This window comes from Corvus moneduloides, chromosome 1 (assembly GCF_009650955.1).
Source record: "Corvus moneduloides isolate bCorMon1 chromosome 1, bCorMon1.pri, whole genome shotgun sequence".
NCBI lineage: Eukaryota > Metazoa > Chordata > Aves > Passeriformes > Corvidae > Corvus > Corvus moneduloides.
In genome coordinates, this window is record NC_045476.1 from 71,854,268 (window position 1) to 71,871,133 (window position 16,866).

The following is a 16,866-nucleotide window of genomic DNA, read 5'->3' on the forward strand; positions in this document are numbered from 1 at the left end:
GGAGGGAAGCGGCTGAAGGCGCCGCGCCCGGGCCCGAACCCGCGTCCCCCCGGTCCCCGGCACCCCCGGCGGCGGGCGGAACGCGGGGCGGGGCCGGCTGGTGCCCGAGCCCGGCCCGCGGGGGCGGCGCTATGCAAATGAGCGCCTGAGGCTGGCGTGGCGGCTCGCGGCGGGGCGCGCAGAGCGCGCGGGGATGCGGCGGCGCGCGGAGTAGCGCGCGCGGGGTGGCGGCGGCGCAGCCATGAAGTACAAGGTGAGCGCTGGGGCGCGGGGCCCGGCCGGCAGCGCGGCCCGGACAGCAGGCGGCTGTCGGACGGCTCGGGGTTCCCCTCCGCACCTCCTCGAGGCGAGCCGTGTGCCCGCGGGGCGGCCAGGTCTCCCCTCTCCCCTCGCCTGCGCTGTCTCCAGGCGCAGAGCCCCAGGGGAGGTGTCCGCGGGGAGTGGGAAACGAGGGGGCAGCGAAGGGGACGGGCTGTGGGGACCCCCCGGATGCCGTGTCGGTGTTAGCGGTGGGGGGAGAAGGGGCTTCCCTCGCTTTTCCCGCTGATGCGGGTCCTGGATAACGGGGTGAGCCCGGGATCGCGGGGCGGTGTGTGATGGCCAGGCGCGTTTGGGACAGGTACCCCCGATCCTCCCCGGGAGCTCATTCGCCCCCTTTCCAGCCGTTTGTGGATGTTTCCTATCACGGTTCGTTCTGTTTGATGGGTCATAAGCGAGGGGAAAAAAAACCGTAACATTTTTGAAAATTGGGTAGCCTTACCGCCTTACTAGATCCTTTAATCCCCGCTTATTAAATAATCGCTTTTAGCAACCTTTTACCAGAGGGGTGGTTGGTTGGTTTTTTTTTTTTTTTTCAAAAGACACAAATGTGGAGCCTGTCATCCTAATTTTACTCAGAAACGTCTGGGCAAGGTACAGAATTGCCCACGGGGCATTAGATTACTGTACAGACATACCGTAATCTTGTGTGCTTGGAAAAAAAGGGGGAGGAAGGAAAAACTTTCCTTCCCCAGCCAAAAATAACTTCAGCGTCAATAAAAGGTGATTTTGGAAATGTCACACGCTATATACTTACTTGCAGACTAAGTTGCTTTGGAAGTGAGGTCCATCTCCGTACTGAACTTAGGCAGCATAGTGTGAAAGAGTGCTGATGCTGTAGCAGTGTGAGTGAGGAGCACGAGTGATACCCAGGTAAATGTGCACAGATTTTTGTGCTCTTCTGTACATCTCTGAGCTCAGACCAAGTTTTCAGAGTCTCTCAAGCCAAACTTTGGGAAAGGTCAGAGTTAAGTTTCCAAAGCTGCTGCCAGTTTCTCCATGTCATGGAAAGACAAGGAAAAAAGAAATTGTGTTAGACGTGGGTCGACAAAGGTAATCCATGGCTTTGACAATTCTGATGTGAATCTGATGGCTTTTTTTCTTTTTTAAACTGTGTCTCAAACAACTGACTGATCTGAAGTCTGAGATAAAATTCATTTCTCTACTATCTACTCCACCTCTGATCAGTCCAGGTAGACTTTATACCTGCCTGGAGAAGCTGTTACTCTGAGCAGAAAACATCAGGCACTCGAGGGTAGAAGAGCAGTGTCACTGTTAGTCCAAGCTCACAAACTGCTTTCAGACTGCCCATGGCCAAGCAACACTTGTATCCCAGTAGCAAAATAATGGTCCTGCATAGTTATACAGTGTCCTGATTTCTTCTATGTAGCCCAGTGGCACTGCAAGATAAGTGGACTGATAAGTGGACTGATAAGGTGGCTCAAAAGGGGGAAGTCTTCCCTGCTCTGTAATGGTTCCTTTGCCCTGTCTTGTGGGAATAAGGATTTTGGTTTTGGTTTGTGATTACTTAATTCTAGACAGAGAAAGAGCAAGCCATTAAAAAATAAATAAAAAGAGAAGATTGAGGGGTTTGGCCTCAAAAACTTTCCTGTTGGATTACAGTGTTTACTTTCCCTGGGAAATGTGAAGTAGTTACTTACGCTGTTTAACTGGGGCAAACATTCTTAGATCTATTTCTTATCCCTAGAGTAACATACAAAGAAAATACCTGCACATTCAGTCTTTGTTCTTTCTGTATTTTCTCTCTTTGATTTATCTCCCTATAAGAAAACAAAGGTCTTTTTTTTTTTTTTTTTTAAATTATATGCATGAAATAAAGGCACAGAGAGTGCTCATGGCCTGCCTGGGGACATGCCATCACTTCAGAGGAGGCTTAGCGTCCGGGTGCAGATTTGGCTCTGTTTAGCTGTTCCTGGTGTTATACTGGGGCCTGTCATTCCTTACTTTCATTGTGATAGTCCATAAGGCCTCATTTAAAGAAATAATTGAAATGCTTGTTATAGTTTAATTCAGAATTTTAACAGTAGGACAGAACAGGAACTGCTTCATGGGTCAGACCCTAAATACGTCTGTCCATCACTCATGACTTTGCTTTCAGTGTGACTAAACCCAAGGTAATTTCTCGTCTAGAAATCCTTTCTGCTACTCAATCTACACATTTTTTATTCAGACATTTTCAAAACTTGTTTCCTCCCTCTCTTCCTCCATTTAAGCTTCTTTTATTGTCCATTGCACTCTTCAAGCATTCTTCCATCTTAATACTCAAGTCTGAATCCTCTGAAAGGGAAAATCCCAGTGGATTTAAGCAGGTTCAGAATTTTACCTTACATATGTCTCTACACCACTGTCTATCTTTTGCACACTGTGTGATATTCTGTGATTATGTGGCTATTTAAAGCAAAGTTGACCCCAGGCCAGGTCCTGTTGTCCCATTCATGTACTAGTTAAATGCCTGAGAACACAGAAGTTATTTTAACTGCAATATGGAAAGATGGGAAACATTAAGCATAACAAATACTTGTGTTGGTTTGGAGCACTTCTTAGCCCTACTTGTCTAAAAGCTGCTTTCAGAAGCTAATTCCTGTAGGGGTGCAGTTGTGTGAGGGCAACACCTCAGTTCTTTGATGACAGCAGCTTGCTTTTGTGCTAAATCCCCATGTGCCACAAAACTGCATCCCATCAAGTTCTCACAGGACTCCATTCCAGGAGGTAATCCAGGAGGTAAGGTCAGCCTTTTCTGAGACCAAACCCAGGCTGTTATTCCAAGGATGGAGCAGTTACAGCTACAATATACTGTGTAGGGACAGAAATACCAGTGGGTTACCATGAGCAGTGAAGGACATGGATGGGAAAGGGTATGTCTGGCCACCAGTTCCAATGCTCTTATCTCAGGCAATAAAAGTGCAACATAAGCAAAAGGGAGAAGACATTATCATAACAAGGCTTTTGTAGCTTGGTGGCTGTTCACATGCAAGACAAAGTAAGAGGGGGAAGGAAGGAAGAAAAGGGGACTCATCTGTTTACTAAACTTCCGAACAGTTAGTGAAAGAGGAGAGGGAAAAAACCCTACATTCCTTACCTCATTTAAGCCAAAAGGAATGACGTAGATGTAAAGTACGAGGTCTTGATTATCTATTTTTAGATAATTTGTTGGGCAAGGAAGAAACCTAAACAGGGTTCAAAATGCCTGTAGTGCACAGTCCTGTAATATATAGACTTGATTACAATGTCTGCACGCCAAGACAAAAAAAATAGTGTCCCTGGGAAGAAATACAATATTCCCAACCAGAAGTGCTTGTGAAAAGCTGCTTGTAACCCTGGCAATGAAAGACTTTGAGTGTTGGACCATGTAAAAGGAAAAGAACTGTCTGTACTTTTTTAACCAAATCCTCTCTATTCTGTTTATTCCTCACTCCTTTTCGTTTCACTTTTTTTTTTTCAGTATAGCAATCAAACTCAGAAGTAAATAGGAACTGTAAAACCTTGTAAAATATAATGAGAGAGGAAAAAACCGACAAGGGGAAAACCTGTCCAAGTTTGTGCCATCTCTCTTACTGTCGTGAGTTTCGAATGGAAGTTTCATGGTTTTTCTCTCATCTGTGCATGTGCGGGGTGAGGTGGCTGAGGTCTAGCAGGGTCAGGCCCAAGTCAGCAGCAGCACTAGTGAGATAGAGCCAGAAGGACTGTCCCCTTCACAAAGCTTGGGGGGCCACTGTCATTTTCAGATTGCGGCTGTAGCCTGTGTGTGCCCTCCTTCCCCTCCCACACCCCCCCTGTAGATTTATATTTGTATACTTAATAGAGGGAGTGCCTCAACACTCCAGGGTAGTTGAGAAACTCCAACAACTGTGTCCACTTGCCCAACCAAAGTTTTGGTAGGATAGCAGAGTGCTTTTAATTCTGTTTTACAGATGGTGCTGCTGAGGCTTAGGGACGTTACAGGGTTTGTTTCAGAGGAAGAAGAGGAGCCATCACAAAGCATTACAGCCAGTAGCATGCAGGGTTTTTTTGCCAGATTTCTAAACTTCTATGGTTTTTAGTCTAACAATTGCTCCTGAGTAATGTAGCTGTGAATCTGTTTAATCAGAAACTGATAGTCTAATCTGTCTCTGTCCAGTAGTTCCTAGTATTTGATGGGGAAGCAGAACTACCAGATGAACAGTCTTCCTTATTTTTTTTTGATAGTTCCAATTCAGTTTGACTCTAGATAGTACAAGAGGCATTAGATACTTGTTTGGGGGTTTTACTCTTGCTTTTAAGGTCCTGCTAGAGGTTGCAGGCTGCATGTTAAACTATTACTTGGCCTTGAGGTATCTTGACTCAAGTCTACTGATTCCAAACAGTGCCACACTATCAAAATACCTCATCGAGGGGGACCTATCAGATCAGAGAGCAGGAAAACTGTCTAATAGTAAGACTTTATGGAAACATCTCCTGCAAAGGAAAAATGAAAGCACATTTCAGTGGTTATTGTCTTAGAAAGGCTGCAGAACTCTCCTATTTTCCAGAATACAGGCTAGACTTCAGAGAAGTCTCATGAAGCGTTATTGTGAATTTGTTAAAGTGTTGGAGCACACTTCCTAAGACTGCAGACAAACTCACCTTTGGAATTGTACCTTCTCAAGCCCAGCAACAAGTGGGGTTAGAAGACAATACTTGCACTGATATCGGATCTCTGAACACTGAACTCCTGTGTGTGGTGCCTGAGGAGAAATTTGTATTAGTGTATTGCCTGTGCTCCATTTTAAGTACCAGAGTAATTGCAGCAAGGCCAGGTGCATCTAGTGCATACAAAAAGGTAGCAAACCAGGAGCATAGAGCTTCCTACTTGTCATATTGCTGTTATCAAAGATGTTAGGGGCATGGGAATGCCTTCTGCATACAAGAGATGCGCTTAGGTCACTTAAGGGCCAATGTTAAGTAGTTTTTGTCTTGCTTATTTTATTTGGACTAACTTAACACAGCATTTAATTACTTAAATCCCCTTCATACCAACAGCAATTAGGAACCCACCTGTCTCCCAAGGTCCAGAGTTTTAATTCCATTTTTAAAGCAACATGAGTGCTTAAGAGTAGTATGCACAGCCTCTGCCTTGGCTGCAGCACCTTTGGAGGACTCTTATCTTGTACTGCTCCCATTTCTGGCCACACCTGATGGAGACAAGTAGCTGAACTTCTTAGGACATTAAAGTCCACATACCTGTGTAGGAACCCATTTTCAGTGATATTTGGAATTGTAAATGCATAAGTCACTTTTCAAGAGGCTTTTTTACGTAATAGATGCTCTCTGAGCATCCATGAAAGCAGTAGACATCTACTTGTTAGAGCAGTACTCTGGTCCCTGAAAAGTGCTTTATGCCAAGCCTTCAGTAGGCTTGATCAGATGCTCATCTGGGACTGTACTATGAAAATAATATTTATGGCAGGTATTGAGCAATATTTATTAAGTCAGGCTGCTGCTAAGTAAAGCTGCATGTAGAGGTACTTCTGCCTGTAAATGGCTGCAGCTCTCAGCATCAGTGAAGCTGGGTCACTTTATAGCAGCTCAGAGTGCAGCCTCTGCATATTATTGCCTGATTATCACAGCTTGCTCTTGGCAAGTGCCCGTTTTCTTTTGCCTTTTGGTCTAGACATTACAGTAGTGGAAACTGTCTTAATTTTAAGGAGCTCATTTTTCCACAGCAGATTTGGACGTAGCTTGTGTTTGACATGAAACAGGACTGCTAAAGCTATAGTTCACAGTCCTAGAAACACAAGTGCATAGCATGACAAAAACTGTATTTTTTTGTTTTTTCTCTATAGGGATGAGGCCAATTGTCGCCTTTCTATTTTTGTGTTGGTTTTAAAAACACTTTCTTCACAGTCAGAGTGGACCATCCTGCCCGGAAGAGTAATAAGAATGGGTTTACTCGGGTTTACTCTACAGGAATGCAGTCAGCACATCAGAAGCCCTTTCTTAAGCTGGCCTCATCGACAGCAAGGTTGAAAATTTTAGCAATAGCAATACCACGAATCCTTGGTAACAACAAATCTTAAAAAATGCTGACGGAGCCTAGGAGTAAATCTCAGTTCTTCCAGTGACCTGCTTAGTTGCAGACAGAAAGAGGAAGACAGACCATAAAAACCATCAATTATTCTCTTTCTAAACACGTTTCTGATCCAAAGGGTTAAGTACAAGACAACTAGAGGTGTGCACTCTGTTTAACATACAGCTAGAAGTAGGTAGGCTCATGAATGCCCATGTCCTGTGGACTTTACATCCAGTTAAAATGCTTAGGGTAACAAACCAATTCTTACTGCTATAGAAAGATGTAATTTACAGGCAGATATCTTCTTTTGTTTTCTCTCTCCTTTTTTATACTGCTTTATTTTGTTTGCATGCAGCCCAGGAGCTGCCCAAACCGTTCTCTCACATGATCAAGAATAGAGTTAAAGTTGTGTTTCAGCCTGAGACTGAGCACAGTAACCAGAGCTGCTTAAAATGCACCTACACCTTCACCATCCCTCTTCTCCGGGGGTATGCTTGCCCAGAAAATGTCAGCTTGCCAAAATTGAGCTGTTCTGGGAGGCTTGTTGACTTTTGACCGCTGCCCTGTAGAATGGAGATGACTCTGATTGGACCTGGCAAGCATCAGCTGCCAGCCAGGCTTGGCTTCCCTGGAATTCTGATTCACAGGCAATGTCCTACCTGTCCCACCAGCCTGCTGAGGGCTGGAAGGAGCCTGGAAAGAGGAGTTCCTGAGCTTGTTTTTCTTTAGTAAGTTGGACTCTCAGGGCATCCCAAGTTGTAGCTGCTGTGTAGTATCCCAGATGGTGACACTATATTGACAGAGTAGGATGGCTTTCCTTTCTAATGAAATTTTTTTGAGAGACTTGGGGGAAGAAGAACATGTCCTAGTTCATCTAAGTTCTAGATTTAAAGAAAAATAATTAAAAAATCATACTTTTCAAAGCTGAAGACATCAGACAAGTGAGTTGGTGGCAGTACTGAGGTCCTATGTCTACATAGCTATGGTTTCTTGACAATCAAGTTGTAATTGTTTCCCCAGAGCCGCAGGAGGAAGGGTTAATTTTGGGTTTGGGTTGTTTTTTTTTTAAGGAAGCTTTGTCTGGGAGAAGACTGCTCACAAATGCCAGAAAATGGAAAACTGAGAACTCAAAACACACGTTTCAGGATTCTTTCTTTCCATAATTTTTTTTTTCCCCTTTCTGCTCTGCTTCTTCAATTCTTTAGCGTTTAACATCTGATCTCCTTTCATTAAGTTTTTAATTGCTTGCCTGAGGGAAAGGGGTTAAGTTTTACATCTGCTTTTTGATTTTGATGTACTGTGGTTTAATCACAGTGAGATCATATTTACTCTAAGGGTATTGTTTGCATGCTTGATTTTTTTTTTTCTCTCCCTGTTGATGTCACAAAAGGCACACAGCCCTCAGACGGATTTGAAAAGGCCTTTTAAAGTCATGGAACGAGATCACACCCTTCCTTGGGTGGGGAGAAAGGAAACCGGTTACGAGGGTGAAACATACACAGAAAACTTAGTGAGTTAGGTGTGGTGGAATTTCCCAAAATATTAATAGATCTTGAAGGTAAGTCAGGGGATGTGGTCTGTGTCCCCAGAAGGAGCAACGAGAATGGCATTTCGGCACTGCTGCAGAACCCCAGGAACTCAGGGGGCAGAGGAATAAGAGGAATATGTCATCAGTGGATCCGTGCTCTGCCTCACTGTAGATGTTTCTGTCGCACACCGTGTGCGACGCCTGCGATGGCAGCAGAGCAGGGTGGGTGGTCTGGCAGCCCAGCAGCGCCGTGCCGTAGTGCCGGGCTGTTCCGCAGGGCTGGGTGATGGAGCATTAGCTCAGCGTGCCCTTTTCCAGCGGAGCGGTGGCCGCCGCGTCCCGCTGCACGCCCCGAGCGCGGCGTTGCTGGGCAGGGAAAGGGAGCGGCCCCGCTCCTGTTAAACCCGCCCGGCGGGCGCAGCCGGCACCTCGGGGGCTCTGTGCCGCTCACGTGGGCTTTGGGATACAGCACGGCCTTGGCTGCATCAGAAACACCTTATTTAACAGCTAGGACATTATGTTTCTGGGTAATTCTTTGTAATGCCTCTCACCCCCTCTCACTAAAATAAAACTGGACAAGCCAAAAAACCAAAACTCAGTCGATGGACAAAAGAATATCATCTGAGCAAACAAAGAAAGCCTGGCTTTTTTTCCTTCTTGCCAATGTAGAATTACCATTTTGGTGCTCTCAATAGATACGGAGCCAGAGATCTTTCTTTTCAACTTGCTTTTCGGTTGTGAAACATCAGGTATGGCAATAAGCTTCTGCACTCAGGGCAGAATACTGAACTATTTTATTCACACAGGCCAGAGCACCAGTTAGGATCTTTGTTCTAACCTTCATTTTCACATTTTTCCTTTTTTAGTTCCCCCCTATTTGTTCTAGCCTCCTAATTCCTTATTTAATAGACATACATTTGGATTCCCTCCCAAGGTGCAGGTTCACTGCTTTGCCTCAGTTTTGCAAACTACTTTGCCAACTACCTACAAAAAAAATGGATACACAAATATCTCCTATTTACTTAAAACAGAGTAGCTCTGGTGAAACAAAAACGGTTCTCAAACCAGAGCACTTTCAGTCTCTCACATGTTTATGTCACATTTGAATCCCAGTCTTGAGTGAACCAGTGGACCTGCAGCATCCTGAGCAAGAGTGTGAAGTGCCTGAGCCCTAGCTGGTCTGCTCGCTGCTTGCCTGCCCTGCTTGGTGCAGTATTGTGTCTGCAAAAACTGGCAATGAATATTCCAGAGCATGACAGCCATAGTGCCTACTTTGGCTTGCCCCCCAGTGTGGTCCAGTAAGAAGGGGACATTCCTATTTTTCCTCTTTAACTTTCTGTGTAACTTGTCTCACTACCAAAAAAAAAAAATCCCAGACTGAGCAAACTCTGAAAATCAGGCCTCTCAGGCAGGCAGAGGGGCTGGGACAGCTTGGTGGGACACTGAAATAAGGCACTCACCTCTGTGCCCTGCAGAAAGAAGGTTTTCCATGTCACAGCTTCCAGGCAGCTTGGTGTACTTCAGCATGACTGACAGCCTCTGTTCTGGAGATCCACAGGACTAGAGAGTAAGGATACTTAGGGTGGATGAAGACCTGTCCTTAGGGCTCTGCAGAGGCTGTTGGCTCGTAGCTCTCTCATTAGCTGTGAAGCCAGTCTTCCAAATCTGTGTGTGGAAAACTGCCTTAATTTCCATCCAGCAGGACTTGTAATTTTTTGGGTGAGCAGTGCTTGACCAGAGAAGTATCTTCGCTAAACCGAAAACTTGAGGTTTTGGTGTTAGAAAGCAAGAGAGTGCCTGGAAAGTAGAACTATGGTCTTTGCCTGAGGAGTGAACTGAAGCATTACCATGGTGAACATTTGCAACCGGGCTCCTTATTTTGTTGTCAGCTGAGAGCTAAGGGAGCTCAGAGTTCCCAGAGCCGGGCGCAGGCTGACTTGGATGCTCAGGGCATTTCCCCTGCTGAAGCTGCAGCAGCTGCGACACCCTGCTGGTGCAGAGGCTCTCATACGTGCTGTGGTAGCATTTCCTGCCTTCTCTGTGTAGCAGAGAGAGACATCATCTTGAGAGAAGAAGCAAGAGTCTGCACACAGCTTGTTGCTGGCAATGAGTTGTTTCGGGTCTGCGCGTGGATGGAGGCTGTTATGGCCAAGTGGTGCTGTTTCGTAGTCCACTCCCCATGTCACTGCCAACAGTGAACATGCCAGTGCAGCTTTGTGTGTACCAGGTACTGCCTTTGCTGTTCATACTGCCTTCTTCCAGGTTTGAGCAGACCAGCAAAAGATATTTTTCAAAGCTGAATGTCTTATTCAGTGACCTCTGTCAGCTTCTATTAAGTAGCCTTTGTGATAAGTTGCTTGTTATAGATAAACCTGTTACCTACTGTGCCTCAAGAGTTGCTTTCCTGGCCAACACAGCACAATGAATGCTTTATTTCAGGGGCAGTGACACTGAGAAATAGAAAAGGAGATGGGAGCTGAAAAGAACCAAAGTTAAACTGCCCAATGGCTCTGGCACTGAAACCCTTCTGTCAGAAGACACAACAGAGCTGAAATTTCCCTCTCTTCTACCAGTTCTGCTTGTAGGCAAACCATGTATCTCAGAATAAAGCTCACTTTTTACAGGGTTTTCAGCTTGGTTCTTTTGTCTCACAGGCAGATCATTACTGTTGGGCCTAGTGCAGCCCTACAAGGGTATGTAAATACTTAAGCTTACTTTGGAATAGCAGTCATTCATTTTTAAGAAATCTAAAACATGGGAATCTGTTATCAAAAATATTATGTGATGGGTAACTAAAAGTGATCCAACCAAAACTAAGCTACTGGTTTGTTCGCAGACATTGCCCCCACCTTTCCTTCCTTTGTTCCTCCCTTCCTACTCCCAAGCTTGCTAAACATAGGAGAGAAGCTGTTTCTCATTTTAAGAAACAGTTTGTCCAATAATAGAAAAAAGGGGTCCCACCCTCTTTTAGTGAAGAGCAGAGGCGATTTTCCCAGTTCTGTTTGCACATAAACTCTACGCACAGGAAGCAATATTAAAAAACAAGACAAAGCAGAACAAAACAATACGCCTCAGCAGCCAAGCACGGAGCAGGGATCAGTATCCTCATACTGCACCTCTGAGGGATGCAGCAGAAATTCTTTGAGCTTATGGTTGGTTGAACCTTTTCCTCGAGCGTTCATTCATTGTGGAGCTGGCTGAGAGGAGTGAAGTCGGCAGCCCTGTGCCGGGAGCTTGGCACCACTGCACTCGGCCCTTAAAGAGACCATTGTGTTTAATCTCGTAGCGTGTAATTTATTATTCCTGTGTTTGCTTCCATGGCTGTGGGCACCTCACACACGCTCGTTATCCACGTCACTGGATGTGTTTACTCTTACAGAAGTGGTAGCTCTTTCCACTGCTCTTTTTAACTCTTGCCTCTTCCCTCTTCTGCCTCAGCCTCATCAGCAAACACCCTCTTCATCCTCCAGACTATGAATTACAGAATTCTATCCGTTCCCTTCACTGCAGAGAAGGCCATCCAAAACAGATCGTGATCTTCAAAGTATTTTCATGTGTCTTCATCCAGCTGCAGACATGTTAGCCATCAATTGCAGTAGGCTAAGGAGAGAGTAGACACCTTTGACAGTTCTGTAATAGACCTCATTTATGCAGCTGAATTTGGCCTGTAGTTCCTTCAACATCTGAGAAGAAAAACAGTTTACAGAGTCTTATTTTTTTAGTTTGGGTTCTGCAAGTAGGACAGCTGACAGTTTTCAGAGCAGCATCTCTTGCTCACAGTTGGGTTTCAATAGGACATGCATCCTAGATGCAAAAGAAAGAAAAATCTAAGGCATGCAGAGAATACAAATGGCACCTTTCCAGCTTTTATCTAATGGACTTTAACTGGCATTAAAGGAAACCTCAGACAGAAGATTCAAACTCCTGGTTCACTTTACCTAGAGAAAGCTTGAAAGCTTTACTTTTGTCTCATCCAGTGTAGAAAATTAGGATCATGGGCCCTGTAATCTGCATTTAATCTAGAGAGTATCCATTACAGTTCCAGTTCTTTAGAAAGTTTCTGACACATGACATCAGCAAAGTCTGCTGAGCCTTTTCCTGCAGCATGTTCCAGCTAAAATCCCCAGGCAGCAGTCATTAGGGTCGGGCTCCCTTTCACTTTGACCTGCTGACAACTGAGATAGCACTTTGTTTAACAGAAGACTGGAAAACTTTTGGTTTTCAGTGATTTTACATAAGATGCTTCCTACTGCACTCATGAGCCCAAGGTTAGGAGGAATTTAAGCTTTTTGAGAACAAATGTGGGTTTTTTTTGTTTTGCCTGTACAGAGCATTAACATGGTGGGGGCCTGACCCTGGCTTCAACTTTCACACATCCCAGTATTGCTAGCAAGGCTTGAGGACACAAAAGCTGATCTGAGTCTTTCCAATCAGCCATTAGCTGTAGAGAAGCACTCCTTACTTGAAGCACAGCTGCTGTAGCACAGGGGGCTCAGGAGAATGGAGCTGCTACACAGAGACCACAGGGTACTTTTGGCTTTTAAGAAGAGCTCCACTGCACCTATCACGTAGTTAATTTAATTGGACCAAAGGAGAGCAGCAGAGGCTTCCATTCTTAGTCTTACTAAAAGAAGGTGGTAGTTGCCAGTATCTTCATTTTATGAAGTACTGCTGATTTTTATAACAAAACAAAATTTTTTCCCTATCTAGCATCGGGTAATTTTTCCCCTGCCTTTACAGAACTTGAATTTGTACTTCTGCATCTGTACCACTCCTTTTTTTTTTTTTTTTTTCTTTCTGTTAGGAATATAAAGGGACTTCTGTGCAACTTAGCAGTTGTGAAAACAAGTTCCGAGATAATTTTCTCATTGCCCTTTCTCTATTGCCGATTTGTCTAGGAAATGGCCAAAAGTTTTTGTAGCATTTAGTCATACAAAAAGGTCACTGCTGTGCTTTTGTCTTCTCATATAAGATCTTGGTGCTTGCTTGGTGCTGGTTCTCAGACAGTCGAGTGGACAGATCCATGCCTCTTCAGAGGCAATTAATTTCATGTAACTGTCCCCAGTCTCTGAGCTGATGAAGCCAATGAGGTGTATTGAGATACGGGCTATGATGCCCATAGAATCAAAAAATTACTCAGATTTGTCAAATCTGTGGAGATGAGGCCCACAAGTGTTGAGAAGTATCTGTGATCAGAACTTCTTTCTGTGTGTGGAGGAGCAGAGACTACCATCTTGATCACCACAGCAGGTTAAAGGTACCTCTGTGATTTCTGAATGCTTTCCTGGAGGCCTTCTGTGGTCACAATTTCATTTTTCTCAAGGCTGATTCTGCTGACTCAGGAAAGTGATTTTGACACTGTTTCTGAAGCTCATACTAAGCAATCCTGTGAAGGAAGAATGAAGTCAGGGAGATGCTCAAAACACAGGTCTGCTTAGCAGGAACAGTGCCTTTGCTGCTGGCACCAAGCAACTGGCTTAGTATTTCTGGTCCTAATGCTTATTTGGAGGAATATTTTGCCTGCTTCACTGCTCCATCAGTGACTGGTGCTGCTGGCATGGCTCTGGGCTATTTAAAAGGCCTCGGGAAATGGCTGTGAAACAAGTGGCAGCCAATTAGTATAATTCACATAATGGTGCCTGAGTTAACACTGACAATTAGAATCTGAAGCTGTTTTCGACAAAGGAGTTCTTGAAGCACATCCAGAAAGTGTTAACATGCTGCATGCAGGTGGTGAGAAGGTCACTGGGACAGAGATAATGAGCAACTGGGAAAAAAAATTCACATGGGAACTTTTATCTGCTCTAATTCTACCACCATTTCAGCTTTGTTCTGAGAATTGCTTTGCTGTAGAAGCTAATCAAGCTTTTCAAATACCTTTAAACTCCAAAGTATAGAAGAACATGCATTTATCATCGATTTAGCCTGCTTGGTTTGTGCCTCCCCCACCCAACTGTCCTCCTTTAAACCACTCCTCTGTGAAAGTCTTCTGTAAGTTGCACAGGCTCAACTAGTCCCTTAGGTAGATTTCCCCTGTGAAAGATGCTAGAAAGAGATGGAGTCAAGATAAGAGATTAACTTGAATAATCTGATTAGGCAGCGGCTTTTGTTTTCTGAGCTCCATGGGCTCAGCTAAGTAGCCCCATCGACATGGCAAGAGCATAGAGGAAGTGCTCAAGAAGAGGCCACTGGTTTTGACCATGCTTCAGTAATAGTTTTGCAGTCCTGCCAAGGCATGGACAAAAATTGCTCCCTACTTTATCTATATTCTCATTTCTTATTGTTGTTGACTGATGAGCTGAGTAGATGTACATAAGAGGGGATGGTGGGCCCCAGTGCTGTTGTTTACATGGCAGTTCAAAATGGCAATCCTGCTTTTCCAAGCCAAAGATTAATTTATACTGGCCTTACTAATGATGCTGATGAAAGGCAAAGCCAGTGTTTCTCATACACTTGAAAGCTGATCTTCCATTCAGAGAAGAGGAAACTGATCTTGTGCACCCCATTTCAGCACTACATGTCTTGGGAAATGCAAGTTTGCCTACCTTTTATGTGACATCTGAGCTTATCCCCCTTCCATCCACCACTCAGCCCTGCACACAATCTGCTGCACTGAGCAAGGTCAGATGAAAGTCTCTGTCTCAAGGAAGCACAGGGATGGTGGGAAAACACGAGTGTGTCAACAGGGAAAGATATAACAAGTGAGGGACAATAAAAAAAAAGTTCTGATATGTCCAAGGAGGAGGATAAATATGACAGATAAAAACACTAAACTGTACTTGATGCTAGTCCTTTGACGGAGGAAAGACAAATCTTTAAGACAGCTGCATATCCTTTTTGGTGGATTAACACCATTTCAGTTTGTGTACTGCATCCAAATATTTCAGATTGAACACTCCAGATCCAGGGCTCTGTATATTTTTTCAAGTGCTTACAATTAGATTATAACCATCTCTGCTGACTGCCTTCACTGAAAATCAGGCAGTCATGGAGCAGCTGTTTCCAACACATCTGGAAATATCACCAGAGCCAAGAAATTAAATCTTCATGGCCTTTTTGAGGGGTCCAAGAATGCTAGTGCAGACAGCCTGCCTACTTTCCATTGAATACCTTGGCCAGTTACTCAGAACTGGATGTGCCATACAGGCCTGCAAAGAAAGAGGAAAGGGAGGTAGTTCCATCTATGAGAGGAGGTGGTACTTATTAGTAAGACATCACAGCCAACAACCTTACATCAACTCAGAGCTGGCTTAAAACTTCATGGCAGAGGTACTGCTGGGAGTAGAACCCCAACAGGACAGAGGTCAGGGCAAACTGCAAAGCCTGCCTGAAACACGGGGCAAATGCTTGGGGGTAGTAGAGCTGTGTGAAGTTCCTCATGTTAATGGTACTGCTCCACTTGACATTATCAAGCAAAATGCATCTAAGAGTGCTTAAACTATGTTGACACAAGTCAAAGACACTCCTTGGCTGCCCTAAGACTCCTCCTAAGTTACACACAGAGGCACTTTATGGTGCTGGTTGGCACCTACAGTGTTACATTCTTTGGCTTGTAACAGACCCCCAGAGATGGGCACTGCTTCCCTCATGGCACAGGCATGACCCCACTTGGAGTCACTGGGCACATTATTTTTTTAAATTATATTTTTCTCTTCAAGATCTCAGAGGACTCAGAGGAACCATGTTCTTTGAAGTTGTTTTGGAGGGGTTTTTTTGTGGTGGTGGTTTTGAGGCAGCAGGGGAGGAAGTGTTTTACCTATTAAGCTACTGCTATGCTGTGTTGTGTCCCTGAGGAAGTTTGCACAGAGTGAGAAGGCACAAAGCTACATGCAAAGATGAGCATTGTAGCTCAAAACCTGTGACATTTTGTCAACTTGTATTTTAGATAGCTTTTCTTACCAGGTGGTCTAAAGATCCATCACTTTAAGGCACCTGCAGGTGTCAGCTAAGAAAAGCCAGGCCGCTGTCTTTACACTAATGGGATCTGCACCTCCATGGAAAGTCTTTTGGGACCCCACAAGTGTAAAAATGTTTGGCAAAAACCGCTCTGGATTACTCACTCCTTTTGAGTCTTGTTCAGGGTTTATTTTTAATGGCAGCTAGCTGGCTGCAGCAGTACACAGAGCACGTTTGTGGGGAAATCAGTGTCAAGAGATGAAGGTACAAGCCCCTCATTCACAGGAAGAGCACCTCAGTGCCAAGAGCAGAACTCTCCTGACTTTCTGTCTGTTCAGGTGACTAGGCCGTATAAAGAGCTTCTATCTGAGCCACTGTTACTGGAAAATTTCTCACTAGTAGTGTTAATAATGCATAAGCCTCTCATTTCTCAAACTTGGGACAGAGGAATCTTCCTGTGCTGCATGATTTTCCATGTTATTTTGATTTCCTGCACACTTACTTTTCAAATTCAGTTCTTATTCTTATCACCTAGAGTGTGCTTGAAGATATAGAAAAATTGTTTGTTGATTTGCTATTCTTGCCCTTCTTTCTCCACAGAATCTTATGGCAAGAGCCCTCTATGACAATGTCCCCGAGTGTGCAGAAGAGTTGGCCTTCCGCAAGGGAGACATCCTGACGGTGATAGAACAGAACACCGAGGGCCTGGAAGGATGGTGGCTCTGCTCCTTACACGGCCGGCAAGGCATCGTCCCAGGCAACCGTGTGAAACTCCTGATAGGTCCCGTGGTACAGGACTGTCCCTCTGGCCAGGATATGCCCAGCTCAGGATTGATGAATCAGCCCTTCAGCCACCAGAAGATCTACCAAGTGCCAAGCTCACAGGCCTCAGCACGGGACCCTGTCTACCAAGTGCCACCTTCCCACCAGAATCAGGGAATTTACCAGATACCCACTGGTCATGGTCTGGTGGGACAAGATATTTACCAGGTGCCACCCTCCGTGCAGAGGTGTATTGATGGTCCAGCTGTGATTAACAAGGTGTGTGCATTTGCTCTTACTTCATAGCTCCAAA

General features: G+C 44.8%; 1 protein-coding gene and 1 long non-coding RNA gene across 3 annotated transcripts in view; one reads left to right on the top strand and one right to left on the bottom strand.

The window, feature by feature from the left end:
- Positions 1-16,866, top strand: part of NEDD9 (neural precursor cell expressed, developmentally down-regulated 9) — a 72,684-nt gene that overhangs the window by 35,074 nt on the left and 20,744 nt on the right. The window contains exons 1-2 of one of the 2 annotated variants that reach the window (XM_032115494.1): positions 150-253; positions 16,392-16,832. In XM_032115494.1, the coding sequence (XP_031971385.1) occupies positions 242-253; positions 16,392-16,832 (453 nt within the window). In that variant the 5' untranslated portion in view covers positions 150-241. Of the gene's footprint in view, positions 1-149; positions 254-16,391; positions 16,833-16,866 lie in introns of those variants that run through there. The other variant, XM_032115483.1, reaches the window with a different exon arrangement.
- LOC116447001 overlaps positions 248-16,866 on the bottom strand; it is a 47,991-nt gene continuing 31,372 nt past the window's right edge. Inside the window, exons 4-6 of the long non-coding RNA XR_004241467.1 lie at positions 9,356-11,699; positions 4,942-5,042; positions 248-1,718 (exon numbers count right to left, since the gene is read on the bottom strand). This is a non-coding gene — a long non-coding RNA (uncharacterized LOC116447001). The remainder of the gene's footprint in view (positions 1,719-4,941; positions 5,043-9,355; positions 11,700-16,866) is intronic.